The sequence below is a fragment of the Saccoglossus kowalevskii genome, chromosome 14, assembly GCF_978046115.1.
Source record: "Saccoglossus kowalevskii chromosome 14, keSacKowa6.1, whole genome shotgun sequence".
Taxonomy (NCBI): domain Eukaryota; kingdom Metazoa; phylum Hemichordata; class Enteropneusta; family Harrimaniidae; genus Saccoglossus; species Saccoglossus kowalevskii.
The window spans coordinates 29,153,626-29,173,914 of record NC_140654.1 but is presented as its reverse complement, the minus strand read 5'-3'; the positions used below and the strand labels follow the sequence as shown (position 1 = coordinate 29,173,914).

General features: G+C 34.2%; 1 protein-coding gene across 3 annotated transcripts in view; it reads right to left on the bottom strand.

Annotated features, from left to right (window-relative positions):
- Positions 1-20,289, bottom strand: part of LOC102805322 (uncharacterized) — a 261,933-nt gene that overhangs the window by 76,308 nt on the left and 165,336 nt on the right. For all 3 annotated transcript variants that reach the window (XR_014931631.1, XM_085508110.1, XM_085508109.1), the window contains exons 12-17: positions 11,256-11,414; positions 10,055-10,402; positions 8,157-8,516; positions 4,421-4,765; positions 3,132-3,461; positions 1,013-1,129 (exon numbers count right to left, since the gene is read on the bottom strand). Coding sequence is in view for 2 of the 3 variants with exons in the window: in XM_085508110.1 (XP_085364236.1) it covers positions 1,013-1,129; positions 3,132-3,461; positions 4,421-4,765; positions 8,157-8,516; positions 10,055-10,402; positions 11,256-11,414 (1,659 nt within the window). In the remaining variant the exon portion in view is untranslated. The remainder of the gene's footprint in view (positions 1-1,012; positions 1,130-3,131; positions 3,462-4,420; positions 4,766-8,156; positions 8,517-10,054; positions 10,403-11,255; positions 11,415-20,289) is intronic.

Sequence of the window (20,289 nt, the reverse complement as noted above, 5' to 3'; positions counted from 1 at the left end):
CCGAGTTCAGAATTTCAACACTTTAATGAATTTCATGCGCTAATTGATGTGGAAACAAAACAATAAACAAGAAACACTAATTGACGAGAATATTGTGTTCTTATTAAAAAAAATAATTAATAATTGCTATCTGGTTTTGATTATCAGCAATCCAGACAAGTTAGTTAAATTTAAATATTAAGTATTTTCAAATGTTTACAAACTAGAACTATATTATTTATTGTATATGTTGCACACGTGAATGTGGTGATTGTGTTCAGTTAGTCATAAATTAAATATTCACTATAACATTTTTCGACATAGTGAAATTCTTTTGTTTTTAAGCAGAAAAACACAGTATTTTTACCAAATAAAAACATATTTATTAAAGTTATTGTTCATTCATGAGTTGTTGAAAAGACATTATAGATTATAATTTCATTCAGCTTCTTTCACTCATAATTCAAGATAAAAAAAAGGCAAAAGTATAGAGAATATAGCAAATTGTATTTTTTATATAATATTCTTGTGCAATCGATAAGTATGCTTACATGACGTCGGAATATAATGAGATGCTTACATGACGTCGGAATATAATGAGATGCTTACATGACGTCGGAATATAATGAGACGCTTACATGACGTCGGAATATAATGAGATGCTTACATGACGTCGGAATATAATGAGATGCTTACATGACGTCGGAATATAATGAGATGCTTACATGACGTCGGAATATAATGAGATGCTTACATGATGTCGGAATATAATGAGATGCTTACATGACGTCGGAATATAATGAGATGCTTACATGATGTCGGAATATAATGAGATGCTTACATGACGTCGGAATATAATGAGATGCTTACATGACGTCGGAATATAATGAGATGCTTGCATGATGTCGGAATATAATGAGATGCTTACATGACGTCGGAATATAATGAGATGCTTACATGACGTCGGAATGTGTTTGAAATCCCCCCGCCTTTACATCAGTCACATAATTACACAATACACATGTATACTGACCAATTTCACATTGATGTCCAATATATCCAGCCTCACACGCGCACGTGTAGTTCTGCTCACTTGTAGCCAAACACGTGCCATTGTGTTGACAGGGGAAGCTCAGGCAAGGTGTAATTCCTGAAATATGTGTAAACAGATACATAATCAATAATGACATGTAGACCGTATTATTTGTTGATTTCTGGTGGTATTTCACCCGTCTCTTGTAACAGAGGGCTTCACTGTTACCCTTCTACTCAAAAACAGTCTGACAATACTTATTTCTAAAAAATGGCGCCAAGTTACTAGTAGTTTATTATATAGAGATTACAGAGATACATAATCAATAATGACATGTAGACCGTATTATTTGTTGATTTCTGGTGGTATTTCACCCGTCTCTTGTAACAGAGGGCTTCACTGTTACCCTTCTACTCAAAAACAGTCTGACAATACTTATTTCTAAAAAATGGCGCCAAGTTACTAGTAGTTTATTATATAGAGATTACAGAGATACATAATCAATAATGACATGTAGACCGTATTATTTGTTGATTTCTGGTGGTATTTCACCCGTCCCTTGTAACAGAGGGCTTCACTGTTACCCTTCTACTCAAAAACAGTCTGACAATACTTATTTCTAAAAAATGGCGCCAAGTTACTAGTAGTTTATTATACAGAGATTACTTAATAAAACTAACTCTGAAAACATAACTTTATATTACACCATTCACCAATACCATACGTGATTATATTACTTGCTAACACTGTCATTGGTTACATTACTTACTAATACACGTTGTATTTACATTACTTACTAGATTATATTTGATTACATACATATTTCACTAATGCAATCTATGATTGTATTATTTACCAATACTATCTGTGAATATAACAATTATCTTACTATCTGATTATAATATTCACAAATGATATATATTTTTGTCAATGCTGCCTATGATTACATTATTTACTAATACAATCTGAGATTACATCACTTACTAAAACACTGATTATATTACTTACTGAAACACTGATTATATTACTTACTAAAACACTGATTACATCACTTACTAAAACACTGCTTACATCACTTACTAAAACACTGATTACATCACTTACTAAAACACTGATTATATTACTTACTAACCAACTGATTATATTACTTACTAAAACACTGATTATATTACTTACTAAAACACTGTTTATATTACTTACTAAAACACTGATTATATTACTTACTAAAACACTGATTACATCACTTACTAAAACACTGATTACATCACTTACTAAAACACTGATTACATCACTTACTAAAACACTGATTATATTACTTACTAAAACACTGATTTTATTACTTACTAAAACACTGATTATATTACTTACTAAAACACTGATTATATTACTTACTAAAACACTGATTACATTACTTACTAAAACACTGATTACATCAATTACTAAAACACTGATTACATCACTTACTAAAACACTGATTATATTACTTACTAAAACACTGATTATTACTTACTGGCATAATCTTTGATTACATTATTTACTAATACAATCTGAGATTACATCACTTACTAAAACACTGATTATATTACTTACTGGCACAATCTTTGATTACATATTCACTAATAAACTCTGTGATTACATTACTTACTCATACACTTCGGTTACATTATTTATTAATATACTTTGATTACATCACTTACTAAAACACTGATTATATTTCTTACTAGCACAGTCATTGATTATATATTCACTAATAAACTCTGATTACATCACTTACTAAAACACTGATTATATTACTTACTAGCACAATCTTTGATTACATTACTTACTAAAACACTGATTATATTACTTACTATCACAATCTTTGATTACATTATTCACTAATAAACTCTGTGATTACATTACTTACTAAAACACTGATTATATTACTTTATTAGCACAATCTTTGATTACATATTCACTAATAAACTCTGTGATTATATTACTTACTAAAACACTGATTATATTACTTACTATCACAATCTTTGATTACATTATTTACTAATAAACTCTGTGATTACATTACTTACTAAAACACAGATTATATTATTTACTAATAAAACAATCTGATTTCATTACTTACTAATACAATCGACAGCTTCAACGGGAGACGGAAGTGAAGAACAATTGACTGGCCATACCAACCCACCGAAATGCATAGTATCTTCACACGCTGAGCGCACATCGTCACAAAAAGCTCGACACGGTTGGCGGTAGGTTCCGTTAACACCGCATTCTGGAGACAATAATGAACACATAAAAAGCTGAATGTATTCATGACATCCTTCAACTTCCCTCGTTCTATCGATGACCTGCTCCGTTTGTTGTCTTGTTAGTCCGAATGGACTATAAAATTGAGAACCCCCATATGGAAGATACGGCTCACAAAAAGGAATCCCAATGTTTTCACAATCTGTAAACAAAGCAAATATGTAATTAGAAAAACTATCCTACACAACCCAGTAAATCCAGTGAAAGTATTACATGCAGTTACGTAATACATTCAGTAAAATTGGTACTTCTGTTGAAAGTCATACCACCATTGGAATCAATACGTTTAATGTAAGTAATACATTCATTGTTGGTAATACATTAATTGAATGTAATGCGTCCGTTGATAGTAATGCACCCAATAAAAGTAATATGTTCAATGAAATTACTACCTCCATTTAAAGTAATACGTTCAATGTAAGTAATACTCCCATTGAAAGTAATTCATTCAATGAAAGTAATATAATCATTGAAAAAAAGTATATGCAGTTAAGTAATACGTCCAATGAAAGTAATAGTTCCATTGAAATCAATGCATCTAGTAAAAGCGGCGTACATATGTAAAAGCATTGCCATTCAAACCGACAATAGTGTTTGGATGTTTTCATCTAGAATACGGCAACAATATTTCAAAAATATAATTCTCGTTGGTGAACGACTACAAAGCACAAAGATAGTGACGCTTTGAACTCTTTTACGTCATCAATTTTGTAGAAGCGATTTGTTACTTAAATATTGCGATAAAGACTTTCCTTTTTACCAAGTAAAATCATATTTATTAAAGTTATTGTTTATACATGAGTTGTCGAATACACTACATAGTTTATAATTTCATTTAGTTTCTTTCAGTCATAATTCAAGACAAATAAAAGGCACAAATACACAGAATATATCAAATTAATATTCTTTGGTAAATCGGTAATTATTTATGGGTGCATAGGAAATACATATCGCTATAAATTGTTCTTAATATGAATTTCTGAAATATCTTGTAAAAATCAGTTTTTACAGGGTTTTTTTTCCAAAGAATTTTGAAAATGGAAAGTTTTTATCGCAGTGTTCTAAAGTCATGTCGTGTCGTGTCATATATAGACAACTTACACTTCACTGCCTCAAGTTCCAATCGAAATCCCCGGTAGGTGATGGACGCATCAGTCGCAAACTGAATCCATATCGTGTGGGTTTCGGATATCCAGTCATCAGGGATGGTAGATCCAGAATGCATTACTACTTGGGACTGCAAGGATGGGCTATCACCGATGCCTAAGCTCAAGTTGTCGCGTTGAAACTGCGTGTTGAACTCTAGAAAATGTACATTGATCGCTACCCCTTCCTCCGAAGAAACAATCCAGGTACAGTGGTGGAGGTTTTCATAACTATCAGGATAATTTTTGGAAGTAATGTGGTTATGCTGCCCCAGAGACATTCGTATGATATGTATGCACTCTGTCAACAATAAAGATATAACAATGCTTATATAAATATTCGTATATTAAAAAAAATACAGCACAAAATACAGATATCATAACAAAAGTATATGACTTGAAAATGGAAGTTTGTCAACTAACCATATAACGATATAGGATAATGGCAATGCTACAATCATAATTTCTATCCTCCTTTCTTTGGCAAAACATCACTTACACGTGATGGGAGTGAATTCTGACTGAATTACATTACCGTGCATATTTTATTTTAAATTAAACGTTCATATCATTGTATTTTGAACACTTCTGCATATGTATCACTATGATATGTTAATTATTGAGTTGAATAAGTTATGCGAAAGACAAATTCAATAACAGATACAAATTTGTCTTTGATTTTGTACTCCATGATAGTAAATGGTGACCACGCGTGTTCACAATGGCGTATACTGTGATTATATTTATTATGTTTGAAATATATTATTATCACAACACGCTGGTTGGAGGTTATATGCTAATTAAAGGGTAAAGGTGGTCGATATCCCATAATCCCATGGGTTTGGGAGGGTTACTGCTACAATCTAACTACAGTATATGTGAACCATATTGAATCTAAATAAGCATAATGGGTTGGGTAAATGATTACAAGTCAAGTTCGTCTACGATTCTTTAAAAAGTACTGGTTACATTGTCTTTCACTAGCTAGGGAGTTTCATATCCCATTCAGTCACACCCCACCATTTTACCAGCCAACAGTGAAACACCTATCTACCCAGCTTGTCAGTATTTATGTCAGTTCAGCTAACATTACACGTTTTATATTTATCTGTATATCAGTTCTTTTTATTTAGATAATGGCAATTTGTTGGTCAGAGCGCCCTCTAGTATTTGCGGGGAATCATGTTTATTTGGAATGCTCTGATTGGTTGGAAGTTCGAGCCTAGCAAGGTGTAATAGAATTGGCCTGTAATGTTCAGATTCAAATAAGTATGAATTTGACAGAGAAGTGATACTTATAATGCAGCAAGCTATTTTAATTGCTGTTGTGGTCGAGTTTTTATATTTTCCTGTCAAATGCATTTATTGGTCCACTGAAAAATCAAAATAATGTTCCCTGTAACTTAGACTCTTGTTGATCAAGGCATTTTTAAAATCATGGGTGTTAACTCCCCTCAAGTTATGACCCGTTGTCCCCTATAAAATAATGGTTGCATCTAATATTAAAATAAAGATTGCGGAGTATAGCGTTGATTCATCTCGTTCTACTCTGGATTACTTGGAGCCAATACAGATCCTAGAAAGTTAGTATTTATATGCCTGTGTGTTTTTGTGTGTGTGTTTTTTCACTGTCTTTGACTTTCCCAGTATTTGTGTTGCTATTGACAGCAATTTAGTCCTTTGCAAAGCTTCAGTCAATGTTTTTTTTACTACCTACCCATCTCCTCGTCGGTCACTATGTAGCTGGTGTGGTATATTTATCACAGACAGTAGGGCATTTGTCACATTTAGTGCTCCAAAACAATATTCTCTGTCCATGTGTATTCATATAAATAGATGCAGTTTCTTTGGCTTGAATAACATTCACTGGCTTCGTACATACAGGTATACTGGTTTATCTGTTTTTAGTTGAAATTTAGCCAATCTTATTACCCAAGACAGTTGGACATTTTCCACATGTACTAACACTCGTTCCCAAGTGCCATAGCTTGAAACAAGTAGTCAAATCTGATATTGGCTGGAGCTTATTTGTTTATATGAAAATGAACATGGTGAACGACAAACTAGATGGTCAGAAAGTAATAAAAATAAGTAACAGGCCAATTCTATCACACCTTGTTAGGCTTGAACTTCCATCCAATCAGAGCATTCCAAATGAACATGATTCTCCACGATACTAGAGGGCGCTCTGACCAAAATATTGCCATTATCTAAATAAAAAGAACTGATATATATATATATATATATATATATATATATATATATATATATATATATATATATATATATATATATATATATATATATATATATATCCTGTTTCTCTCATATGTATAGAACTTGATGAAGACTATGTGTGGTTACCAAATAATCATGTTTATTGAAATAAACTTTTCAACCCTTTGCTCGGGGAAGAGAGGGACAGTTTTGCAAACATTTTTGTTGAAGGTCTGAACCTTTCTTTAGGTATTATTTCGTGATTTTGCGGGTTATGTAAAGATGATTTTAGTTTTTTGTTGTCAGACTTTGAATACGTTCGTCAAACTAAAATTCCACGACCACGTCAAGACGCGCACTCTGACATACATATACAACATTTAACGCCAAGCATATATATACATGCTCTATGCAAATTTCTACTTGTTGAACCCAAATTCTGGTGATGCAGTTCTCATAGTAAATAGCATTAAATGTGAACCACATTAAGAACTTTAGGAATACCTAAACATAGATTCAGTAAAAATGTTTAATATTTTTAATTATTAAATACATATATTAATTAAATATTTCGTATAATGTAATTAAATTCCAAACCCCACAACGGAGTGATAAAAATACGACAACTAACGCGATCTATTTAGAATTGCGTTACAGGTATTTAACACGGAAGAGTAACAAGATAAATCTACCTACCAAAATGTTTATACAAATGTTTTCATGTTCTAGTTCGTGTTTATAGTTACTTATACATGTTTCTCTGATTGCAATCCGGCCTTTGGTCGCTGAGTTATAAGCATTACAAGTTTAGAAACAAACACAATCTTACCAGATTGACCATTTTAAAAGTCGGACCCATTGCGAACGTAGGAGAAGTAATCTCAACGATGACGCGCTATACACGCAAACACGCGTCCGACCAAAGCACGCTTCACTTGTGAGTCTTGTTAGTTTTGTCTTGTACACAACGTTCATCCAGTTTCTCAATAAACGGAGTAGTCCTTCATTTTGACTGACTTCGCATACTGAGATTGCTGTGTGTTAATAAGGGAAAGGACCTGTGCTGGACTTTATCCGTCCACAACACAAATAAAACTCAGTTTATTTTAGTCTGATTATTCTAAAATGGCACATCGCATATCGATTATACCATAGAACCTCCCTCTACTGGAGGGTATATGATTATACTAAGTTTTGGCCGTTATTTGACGCGGATTGTTCATATACTAGTTTGCATACGTAAATTAATTAATAGCCGACTTATGTATGTTATTTAAACTTATTGCTGAAGTCGTTTAGTCGACATTTATCGCGGATTACTTAAGAGCCTGGAGATACGATTGTGCAGGCTACACAGAGAGAAGAACGGGGGGTGTCATGTTGCCAATCATTCGACTCATGAAGCATGCGTCTGGATTTATCAGTAATGTTACGGTTGTTTACTTAATTTCAGTTTGTATTGTTCTGTCACTTACTTGGCACATTCTCAACGGTTAGATTAAATCCTGTATAGTAATTATTAGTGTAATAATAGTTGTAGGTCATCCAATCAATCCATACACTGCCCTCAGCGGCGTATATACCATCAGGCAGCACAGATCCACTATGATGGAGAACTCTCGACGAAGCATTAAAAGCATCATTTCCAACACCAATATCTAGGTAATCATAATTTCTCCTGCTGTCAAATGTGTTGAATATTATCCTCAAGTCACCGCTGTCCGATGCAACCACATATATCAGACAGTTATCGTTAATGTCATACTTGTTCGGATGGCCAGGAGATGTAATTATGGCAAGCTCCTCACTGCCCAACATGAAGGTACCACCGCATTCTGTGAAAGTTAAGATAAACAAGTCGTCAAGAAAGTTAAACGTCAAACGACTCCATATTTCCATAGCATATGTATTGAATACACCGAAACAGAATATATATTATTCGGGAACCGGCGATAGCCGAACAAAATTCTTATCTATTGAACAACGATACTCATTACAAGCATGCCCTCGTCTAGTAGTTCGACATTCACCAACACCAATTAATTATGAAGGTTTGGGCTTAATATACTCTGGTGTGTAACGCCCTCATGTTGATCTGGTAACGCCCTCAAGTTGATCCAATATGTCCACGATTAATGTATGCGCGGAAGAAACATGAACTGATGGCTATCGCATGTATTCCCAGGCATCGGACTATTTTCATAAGTGAAATGTTTTTCTGTAATAACAAAATGCTAGAATTTAAAGTTGAATTTGAACTCTTCCAATCTGTGATTAGGGTATCATTCACTGACCAATATGTGAACATTCAAATGTTATGCTTACGAATGTGTGGGGAATTAGTTGCACTATACGAGCTTGTAGAATCAAACAGACAGACATTCAAATAGACGTCCCATTTCTACCTTGTTGATATGGCAACTACGGATAATAAATACTGTACAGGTTACAATGCATTTATTATTAAAGTTGAGGACAAACTTAGACTATGATTGGTATAGTGAAATAACGATCAGTATGGATGGCTTCAATTTTGTACAATACTTGAGGCGGGTACAAATACAACTTAATATTTTAGTTTTACTCCAAAGCTTGTGTCATATTAAAGAATGACCAATAGGTCTTATTTACAAAATGGCCGCCAAGATCTCATTGAGTGTTAGGGCCACGAGACTTGGTCTTTGGTCTTCAAATAGTGTTTCTCTCGTCATCGCGTACACTTTTCTCGTGGTTACAAGTATCAGAAAATACATCGGACAGAATCAGAGAATAAAATACTGTTTGTGGAGCAAAGTAGCACATTAATACTTCGTCGTCGGTCAGACGCATTTCAGACAGGAATATATATATACTTTTGTTGCACTTTTAAGGAAAAGTCAAGGCAAATAACGTAATGCTCCCAGAATGCAATTTACAGTGTTTTATATCACTCTTCATTCTCTAGATATTCAAATTTGCATCAGTATTATGTAGTCTGCATTCTCCGGCAAAGGATTATGGGTAAATCGTGGCATCTACCAGACCAGCAACGTCTGAAATGCTGTCCTACCCAGCACCACATTATTGATCAGTAAGAGATGACAGAATTATGCTCATCTTTTACCGCAATAAAACGACACCAGGTACATGCAGCACTTGAATGAACTGAGACGATTACATAATAAATAATGAATGAAATTGTAGACTTTTAGTGATTTGTGTTGATATTGTGTATCAAACTTAGGATATTATACATTTGTATTCACAATCATCAGACTATGTATTACTAAATAAATAAATAAATAAATAAATAAATAAATACAGACAATTGGTTCGCCAAACATAGATTGTTACACCAATGCAAAATATGTTACACAAGTGTTATGTTACTTACGTTGGTAATCACACTGGTCGAATATTTGCACGTCATCGATAGCCAGGTCACTGTAATAACTAGTTCCCCGAACACCTTCGAACACTATTCGATACCTCTCCGATGACGTATAAGGAATCATGATCACTGCATGCCGCCAGTAGTTGCCAAGGTTACCCGAACGAGTCATAATTAGCGTAGAATTAGTGAAGTCATCAATATAAACGTTGAAAGTTCCCATATTGCTTCCGTACATATGATACCAAAGTTGTAAACACGATGCGTTGCTGTTCTTAGAAATCGCGTACGTGTTTAACCGAGCAATAGAGTTATAGTATGCAGAGCTCGCCTCGATGTACATATAAAACCCTGGAATGGAGATAAGACAATTTACCAATTTGTTAATGCATTTCACCAGGTGTTTATTTGCTACAAAATGTCTGAGTTTTCACATCTTACAAACAACGACTATAGGCCGTCGCACTGTGACGTCATATGTTTACATGTTCGGCAACCAGCATGCGACTGTTTGATAACAAATCCGCTCACTGGTCGACACTGGCTCGCGTTCTGCTGTGACAACGTCGCATGTAAGTTGTTTATTGATTGGGACATGTGTATGTATATTTAATAACATTATCGAAACAGTGTCCTCATTTTATTTCCTGGTGCGCCCGACCACCTGGTCCTTGTCAACCATCCATCGCGCACGACCACCTGGTCCCTGTTGACCGACTTATTTAGCTGGTTACTAGTGAATGTTTGTGTTATATCTGTCATCATTTAGGCTCATGCGAGGTCCTGGACGGAACTAATTACGATATAACCGGGATGTGAGAAACTGAATTGTTCGAGTTACCGTGACGCAATATTTTAAAACAACGCCCACATTTGCGAAACCACATCCAAATTGTAACTCGATGTTTAATTAACAGTTAACTGAACTTCGAGTTGCGGGCAACAATTCAGCATCTCATGTACACGCATTTATGCTATGTGGGGTTGGTTTCGATTGGATCACTATTATATCCAGATTCTTAAAAAAAATGATTTCACATATTTAGGTACTTGTTACGATTCATCGGAAATATAGTTACAATTTATTGTTTTTTTCTTGTATTAATATTTGCACAACAACATGCTTTTAGGCATTTGGCGCCACGCAATAAAGTATCACATGTTGTACATGCAAGTTATTTTAACAACGAACGATCATACATACCTCTTGTCGTTGTGTGGTCCCCTGAGGGGCCTGTACTCCCCGACGGCGTGGAACCAGAAATTCTTGTCCAGTCAAAATCATCCATAGTGTCTTGATCATAAGAGCAAATAAAGTCATCTTCAAAATCACAAATTGTTCCGAAGGGTGGTCTTGTCGGTGCTTCAAATATAGAAAGATTACAATGTCAACTAGACATATTCATTTAAAGGGCGGTGGTCGTCGTCGAGTGCGTACACGCGTTGTGTGCGTTGCTATGTGTCAATATTAAATAAGATGCGGCGCGACAACCGAGCTTTAATAAATCATGCTCTATAAAAATAACTGCAGTAGCAGTTCATTCACCAAGCTATGAAAACAACAGTACTGAATGTCGAAATTGCAGAAGTGTGCACATGCAGTGATTGTTACCATCTGGTAACATGTTTGGTCACTCAAAGGAAAACATATTGAGCACAGAATAACATGGAAAATTCTTGCTCGTAGTAGCCCGTACAGTAGCTCCAGCAAACGATACATTCTTTGTTTGAAGGAAAAATTTATAATAATTTTTAGACTTCACCACTCCACACTAAACAAAAGAAATGAACTCGTATCATCATGCCGACACAGATCAAAAGCCTTATTATGTAACACTTAAACCTGTATGTTTTTTATTTTTAATTAATATGTTAATTTGCGAAGTTTATAATGTATGCTCGTTGGTGCAGTGAATTATTAAACATAAAGCTCCTGATGAGTTAGGTACTTGTACCTTACGAAACAGTGCTGTCGAGTTTCAATATTCATGTAGTTGTGTATTAATTCCTCTATTACCGCATTTATCCGCTCGACATATACTTTGTATTGAGCACTTTTGTTTTGGAATAATCGATTATATATATATATATATATATATATATATATATATATATATATATATATATATATATATATATATATATATATATATATATCAATTAGTTTTGGTCTGACTAACGAACAACTTACTTTGTTTCAGTGCGCGTCAGAGGATGGTCATTATTTATCAGCTTTTTAAATAACTAATCCCAGTGAATAAAAACACCGCCCACGCTATCCATAAGTATTGCAATCAAATGGTGAATTAAACTGTATGAATATATCGCGAAATGAATGAGAGACGAGAACACAAGAAATGTTACGAGTGCTTGCGGTCAACCGTAAGTAAAACGCTGAGTTGAGTAGTCCGTGTGAGACGTCACGTGACGTGAGTGGTTGGCAGCGGAGATGGGCTTCTTTACAGCGCATCTATCTGTATTTCGCAGTAGGCACTACTCTGTCACAATGAATACGTTATTATTGTACTTGGAAGCATCATTGACATAATTTGAGGCACCACTTGGTGAGCAACTATTTCAAAATGCAGGAAATAGCGTTTCAGAATGTCTAGATCCCACTGCGAGGTAGGTGAGCAGATCTCGTCCCCCATCGAAAGTAGTAAATATACAGTGTCTTGTATATTGACAATCTAAATAATTATATTTTACGTATTTGAACGAAAGTACAGCGGTGACTTGAATATTTGTTATGGTAAAATAACTCCATTCCTCTATATGATAGAGGGGCTGTGATTTAAGTTTTTCACTTTGTCTATGTATTTGTTCAGCGATGTATTAGTGAATAAGTGTATTTTTGTGTAAAATCCTAAATTATCGTGGTGCCGGAGTCGAATTAGGAGAATTGGTGCGAGGTTAAAGTGGCATTCAGCCTTCGTAATGTTGTTAGAACTCACTATATAGAGTATATTGAGAAGTATTTGGGCTTGTGGAAATGCGCGGATAGCGAGAAAACAGTCCATAACCAGCGGAATCACCAGCGGTACACAACTAACCGACGCCTCCCGATCGTTACCGATTAAACCCATGTCTTTCCGGTGCTTTGTTATGAGAGTCAGTTCCCATCAGCCTAGGGAGTTCACATTAGCAACTTAATAGCTAACAGACTCGGTCGCGTTGAGCGTTGTTACGAAATGTCAACCACTGTAAATCCACTGCTGACACGTCGTTTTTCGGTGATATTAGTAGCTTTGTAATCCCTATATGATCCAGTTTTGGATTCACGACGATTAATTTTTGGTATTTTTGTTATCCTACTTATACTGACAGAAACATGGCTTCTATCAGTTCACGAAACGAGACGATCATCGAGCTGAGAGTCAATTAATTGTTGTTTCATTTCTCACATCGATTATTATTCTTCTGTGACTCTGAATGTTTTCCCGATATATAAATGATACACGATATATTCACGTATTACGTATGGATGAACAAACTCTCAGTGGACAAAATCCTGGTAGGAACATTCCAGTAAGAGAAAATCGCAGTGGGTGAAATCTCTGTTTAATATGCTTAAGGTATAGATGCAGGTTCGCAAGCACACGGATGTCACGAAGTCTTCTCTAAAAAAGTAAAATTCGGAACTCGAAACGAAACGATTTTAAAATATAGGAAAGTCAAACCGTGTGTTTAAAAGCCCTGAGAATATGTGCATGTTGCTCTTTGATTAACACGTCACAATGATTACATATAACAGCGTCCGGATTACTTTCGGAAATTCCGTCGCGTTTCGGATAGTTTTAATTTTCAAAATTTTTGAATATTTATTTGTGCTTTTAGGTTAGTGAGGAGGTTACAATAATTTTTCATTTCACTTTAACACTGTTTTTTACACCGCTCAGACCCCTTTAAAAAGTCACTTCTGGCCATTATAATGGCCACTATTTTCTTAATGGCCAGAATATCAACCAGAATTTTTAAAATGGTGGTTTTAATGACCCATGTTTTTTATACTGGTCAGAATAATTACAATTGCTTTTTAAATGATGGAGTTAATGAACATTTTTTATGGGCAGTATAATGGTCATTTTATTTTTCATTACATACATAAAATGGCCAGTATTTTTGTTCATGTCACCTATATAATGGCCCAGAAAAAAGCCTGCTACCTCGTGTGAGCTCAATATACGTGTGGGAATTCATTTTTCCATGTTTTACTGGCGCTTGCAAGTACACTTTAATGAAGTTTCGCGAATATTGCCTCGATCCCCAGTGAAATTTTATAGTAACGCTGATGCCAGTGACTGCTGGTGGGCTACATAACCTGCGGAGTATTTAGATGGTGTTGAATCATAGGACGATTGCAGTACTGCAACCGGCAAATCAAGGTATGAATTTGTAATTATTTTACCATTTTTTAATGACTTCAATACAATTTTAGATACTTTTGTTGTTGTTTATGTAGCAGGATAGTCTTTTGGGCTTTCGTTTTTGTTTTTCAAAAATTATATAAATTAGAAAAACACTGTGGCATTTGCTCTATGTACTATCATACCTATTTTTTTGAAAAAAATAAATGCGCAAGTTTTTGTTCAGTCATGGCACACTGTGTAAGTACTGTTTCATTATTATTCATAATTGTCAAACAACAAGCTCAAGTAGGTGTTAATGAGGATTAGCTCCTATGTTTGTTAATACAAGAAAAGTATACAGTAAACAAACTTATTTCCAACTCCTGAAATCTGCAAAAAACATCAACGTGAACTTGTTTCCATTCATGGCAATGTTTTCAAATTATTAATAATTTAACTGACTGCAAAATGTTTTTTTTTTTTTAATTTTCGAAGATTATGTATATATTTTTTTCTCTTCAGACAATACTAGCAATAGTGTACTGTACATTGGGAAATCTAATTTAGTAACCATGTATGAACTATATATATTATGCCCATAACGTCAAATACCATACACAATCCCTAGTACTAGTATAGATGATATATTCCCACAGTGTGCAACAGTTCATTTTCTTTGCGCACAAAAAAAAAGTAAAACTCCCATACTCAAATTAACTTTTAATTTAGCATGGATTTAAACTTAATTTCAATTAAATCTAATATTCTTTGCCGTACTTTGAGCCCAATTTGATTTGAATGAGTTGTAGAGATCACTATAAAGGGGAAGTGAACCTTAATGTATGCGCCTAAGGAAGGAATAAACAGAAGACACTTATTGGTAGCATTCACGCAGAGCTCTTTAGCAAAGGCTAAGAGGTCCAATACCTTAGTCTGTGCTAAAAAATGTGCATGAACACAGGCTAAGAAATACTAGGTACAGAGTAAATCCGGTCAGTCCAAAGCCTTAGCACAGGCAAAACAACGCTTAGCTCGGCTAAAAAAAACAACATTTTATTCAATGTTCATTTAGGAGATTTACTACTATATTCATAACTTTTTATTTCGGTGTGCCATTTCCTGCATGACAATCAACGTTAACACATATAGAGAAATTGACTCAAGAAGAAATGATGAGACTCTGTGCTACTTCGTGTTATTTTGCAATTTGCACTTTCAGAATTTGCTTTGGTATTGTTTTCTAACTGTAGAACTAACCTTCCTAGTTACTCTAACTGAGCAATCATAGTTAAAATTCCTGAAGATTTTGCTTATTCTTAATTAGTTTGGGCGTTCCTTACCCCGTGCTAATCATCGTTTCCTTCTGTGCATGAACTCAAACATATGAGATTAGCTTAAATCTTAGCCCGTACTTTGTGTAGCATGAACACTACTATTGAAGATCCAGGGGGCAAATGGGCGAGAATTAAACAAATTATAATAAAGGTGTAATATGCAGTCAGTAAAAGTCCTGGGCGTTTCTGGGTCAGCCAAATTGATCATGGGCACTCTGGCTCAACTTGGACAAAAAAATATTTAGTCTATATAACATTACTTAAATCATAGACATGCTAAAGGGACATGCTACTGTGGCTACCCCTTTCATGTAACCTTAGTTATAATTTTCTACCCAAATTAACATCTAATAATCTGAAACTGATAATAAATCTATGTCAACACCACTGTTACATCTTCTCCTGTTTCATAAGCCAAACACGGCTGCCAGGGTGTAACTACACAAAATGGGACAATTTTGTGGTTATAATATAATCAGAAAAATTTAATTTGATCAAAACTGAATAGCCAAGTCCATTCTATTGATGCGAGTGAAACTAAAAATTAACAATTTTTATTCCACTGTGAAATCAGGAAAGGGAAACAAAAAAGGTAAGTTTTCTCTGCAAGGAAACAAAACTGCCTAAAAATGAACAATGACCTGTCAAAATTTGTGTCGTTATAACAAGTGGATTTTTCATCATATTCAGAACTGATATAGCATAGTGCACTCGTTATACACTGACAAATGGGAATACTAGTAAAAACTGTTTCAGATGTATAAATCTTCTAGGTATATGTATATGTATTAATGAGATTATCTATACAGGAGGTAATAACCCACATTGCACATAAGAAACTGGATTTTCTTTTGTCTCAGACAGAAGTTGCATGTCCCTGTTTTCTAAGGTCTATCATAACCATCTGAATACCATACCATATCATTTTCTTGATTTTGAAAACAATATAGAAACAATATTACACTTACCATAATTACTCTATTAGCAGCACATGCGCTTAGGTAAATTACAGGGATCTTCAATGGTCGAAATAAGTAATATTTTCATGATTTAGTATCCACAAATGTAATTTCAGAGCAAATATGGTATTGTATTGGATCATAATTATAATACAATTATTTATTTTGTGAAAGTACCAGGGGGTTGATGAAGTTGTACATGCATGGTGGCATTCCCATTGTGGGGGGACTCTATAATTTTGTATGTACACAGCTTCCTATTTTGAGGGACAAAATCATGCAGCTGCCTGATTGTTACATAACATTCTTTTGTCTCTTGTCTTGTAGGAAGTTAAATCCCCCTATTGTTCTCAGAAATTAGGTTCCCAAGTACAGCAATGTACTGTCCTAGTCTCAAGAGACAAACTGTGTGTATATATGGCACAACCCCTTAATATATTCAGTTAGGAAACAATTTGATTTGATTTGTTTCAATGTTTATATTTTTTCAATCAGAATGTACCAGGTATCATCTTTTTTGAAGTATATCTGAGTTGCATAGGGGAGAAATTAACATATCACAAGATGTCATTTTATCCACATTGCTATTTGTGAGGATAGAAATATGCCAGCATACACAGACACAACAATTTTTTGTTTCCAAAATTGGTTACAAAGTGTATTAATTAAAAACTGGTCATTGTAAGCTAATAGCAAACTGAATTATTTTTTGCAGATAATGACAATTTAAAAAAAGGGAAAAAAAACTATATATATGATGAATGAATATCTCATCGGCTTTACGTAATCCATTGTGTCCCTCCCTCAGAGGAATTGATAACACGACGCCATGACAGTTTTCACGCAAGGTTGAGACTTCGCGGACAATTTTTCGTCCATTTCCCTCGAATTGTAAATATTTTTATTTTATTTTTTCACCTGACGATTTAACATTAACATAACAAACTGTTACATTTTAAAATTACGGTGTATGGTGTATTTCTATGAGTTTCTGTTACACATATGAAGCGAATGATTCATTATAACTGAAAATTTCAACTTTAAAACTATTTAACTTCTAGACGGTTCATTTGTTTTCAATGAAATTTCCAGGGGTCATTATTCAGGTCTCTCCTAAGTAAATGGCTTTGTATGGTTTCACTGTCTTCACTGGAACAGAAAAAATAGAGCTGACAATTAGCGACTCTGTTAACTGTGAATGATTTATAAAATGTAAATGTTTCAAAGAGCACTGTGTAAAAAACTTTTCAATGGAAACACTCATAAATAAGCCATTATGATCCTAGTAAACAGAAGTTTTAAATAAGTGTGTTTCATTCAAAATGAGAGTATGCATTCAAAAGTTAAATAGTTTTAAGTGCACTGTCACCTAAAATGCATGATTTTAATCCAAAATCAACACCACTTAATATGGTATAATAGTACATTATTGTAAACCATAAAACTCGAAAGTTGAAATAAAATTCTTTCAAATAATATATAACTTGATGGGTAAAAAGTATATTTTACTCATGTAATTACAGCAATTAGAGGCAATTAGAAATATAGTCTCCCAACCTGCATCTCTACCTTAAGCTAATCCCCTCTCAAGAAAACTTGATGAATATCTGGAGGAGTATGACATTGCAAACCTAAAATACTATTATCCACTAAAACAGTCTCTATGGCTGTGCACTACATCAAGATTTTTCAAATACATGGCATACTATTAATAATGCTTACATAATCTTGTTTTGTATAATGTTTCCATTAATTATCCAATTTCTGTACTTCATGTGTTTGAGCTGAATGATTAAGATGATGTTTTGAGCAATGTTTTAACCCATCCCACTTCCTACATATGACTTTTTTACTTTGCAAAGCACTCAGATCTTTAGTTGTTTATGCATAGATGGTCTTTGGTTATAAATTATTTACTTTCCAGTAATTTTTTGAAGTGTAAGCCTTTGTCATACTTTCGGCTGTGGTGACTTCCTGTCACTGTGCTTTTGTTTCCCTAGCTAAACATATGAACGCTTGTTGAAAATCACACTTGGAAGTAAGAGTTTCTAATGGAATAGCAAGCAATCTAATCTTTTCCTGAAATTGTTAAATTATATATAGTGTTATCTGGAAATGTAAAAAAATACTTCTAGAAATGTGTTATTCAGTTCAAAAAATAAACTGGCTGCATGCAGAATCTCAGAGAAACAATTGCATGTACATGCAGGAATGGACGGATGTTGCAGCAGCAGAAGTTTGGGCCTGGACATTCCAGTCGCATTTTTAAAATGATTTTAAATAATGTACGTATTCTTAACAAACTGTTACATGAGAGGGGGCAGAGCATGAAATAATATTTTAGTTTTGGAAACTATACAAAGATGTGTGTTCTAGTTCAGTAATTCAATACCTTTGATGAGCCATTATTAATTGCACACTAAGGGTTAGATTTGAATAGATTCCTAGTGAGATTGGTGCATTCTTAATTCAAAAAAAACTTAAAAAGTTTTACTGCTACTAAATTATACATGTTTGGTATAATTTATTGTAAAACATTATGTTGTTGTGAAATTAGTTTCATACAAAACGGAGAAAATTTGCCAAAATCCTTGTATGTGTTGCCAGTGATGTGCTAGTTTCCATTGTTATTTAAATGTACTCATGAGGGAGGTAATCCACTACAAAACATCACTGGTCCACAGTAGTCTGGTTACAGGCTACACCAAATCACAGTCTTTAGAGGGACGACAGTCCCTCTAACCCCGGTCTGGAAACGCTTCGCAGTCTATTGTCTCAGGGCTGGTCGCGGGTAAATAAACAGTTCACAACTTGAACAATTAGCCACAAAGCTGAGCGTACACTAACTTTAGCACTGTGATCACAAACTTTAAACAGAACATAACATATTACCTTGAATTATCAAAATACGAGCATCTAAGAGAAAAACTAACCACATCACCAAAAGGTTAATGTTCAAATCTATTATGGTTCGATACAGTTTTCTTACTATAAAAGGGGTCAAACGGCTGACTCCCGTCGAGTAAGTTAGTAAATCAAAAACAAAATGCTGCCCATAAATAAATTCTCATCGGGGCGAAAAAAAGTCTGCCTACTCAATTTCTGGCAGTGCTAAAGAATTGATACTGCAGGATGTTATTCTTAGAGACCAGCATTGTAAACTATATCCCAAATATATGCTTGGAAACAAAAATAATGACACAAAAATTCGAATGGAAATGAATCGGCGAGAGGCCATCTTTATTTTGAACGGAACAAGTGATGCCTAAATATGATACGTATACTGTATATAATATAATAAAACAAGCACAATGAACCGATCCACCAACTACAACTGGGTTTAATATATCCAATAAACGAAAAAACATTGATCTTTCTAAAACACATGACAAATAGAAGGGGCCAACCTGTAAGGTGTTAGAAGTGTTCCAAGTTGCGATCCCTGAGTCCCTCAAATATAAGTGCGATATTCACGAATAATAATGTCAATATGCCACCATAGACAAATCTATAAATCTACTTTAAATCTATATAAAATATCAAAATATTTTTTTTTCATTTGTAAAAACTAGAATATGAAGGGAACTATAAATCGA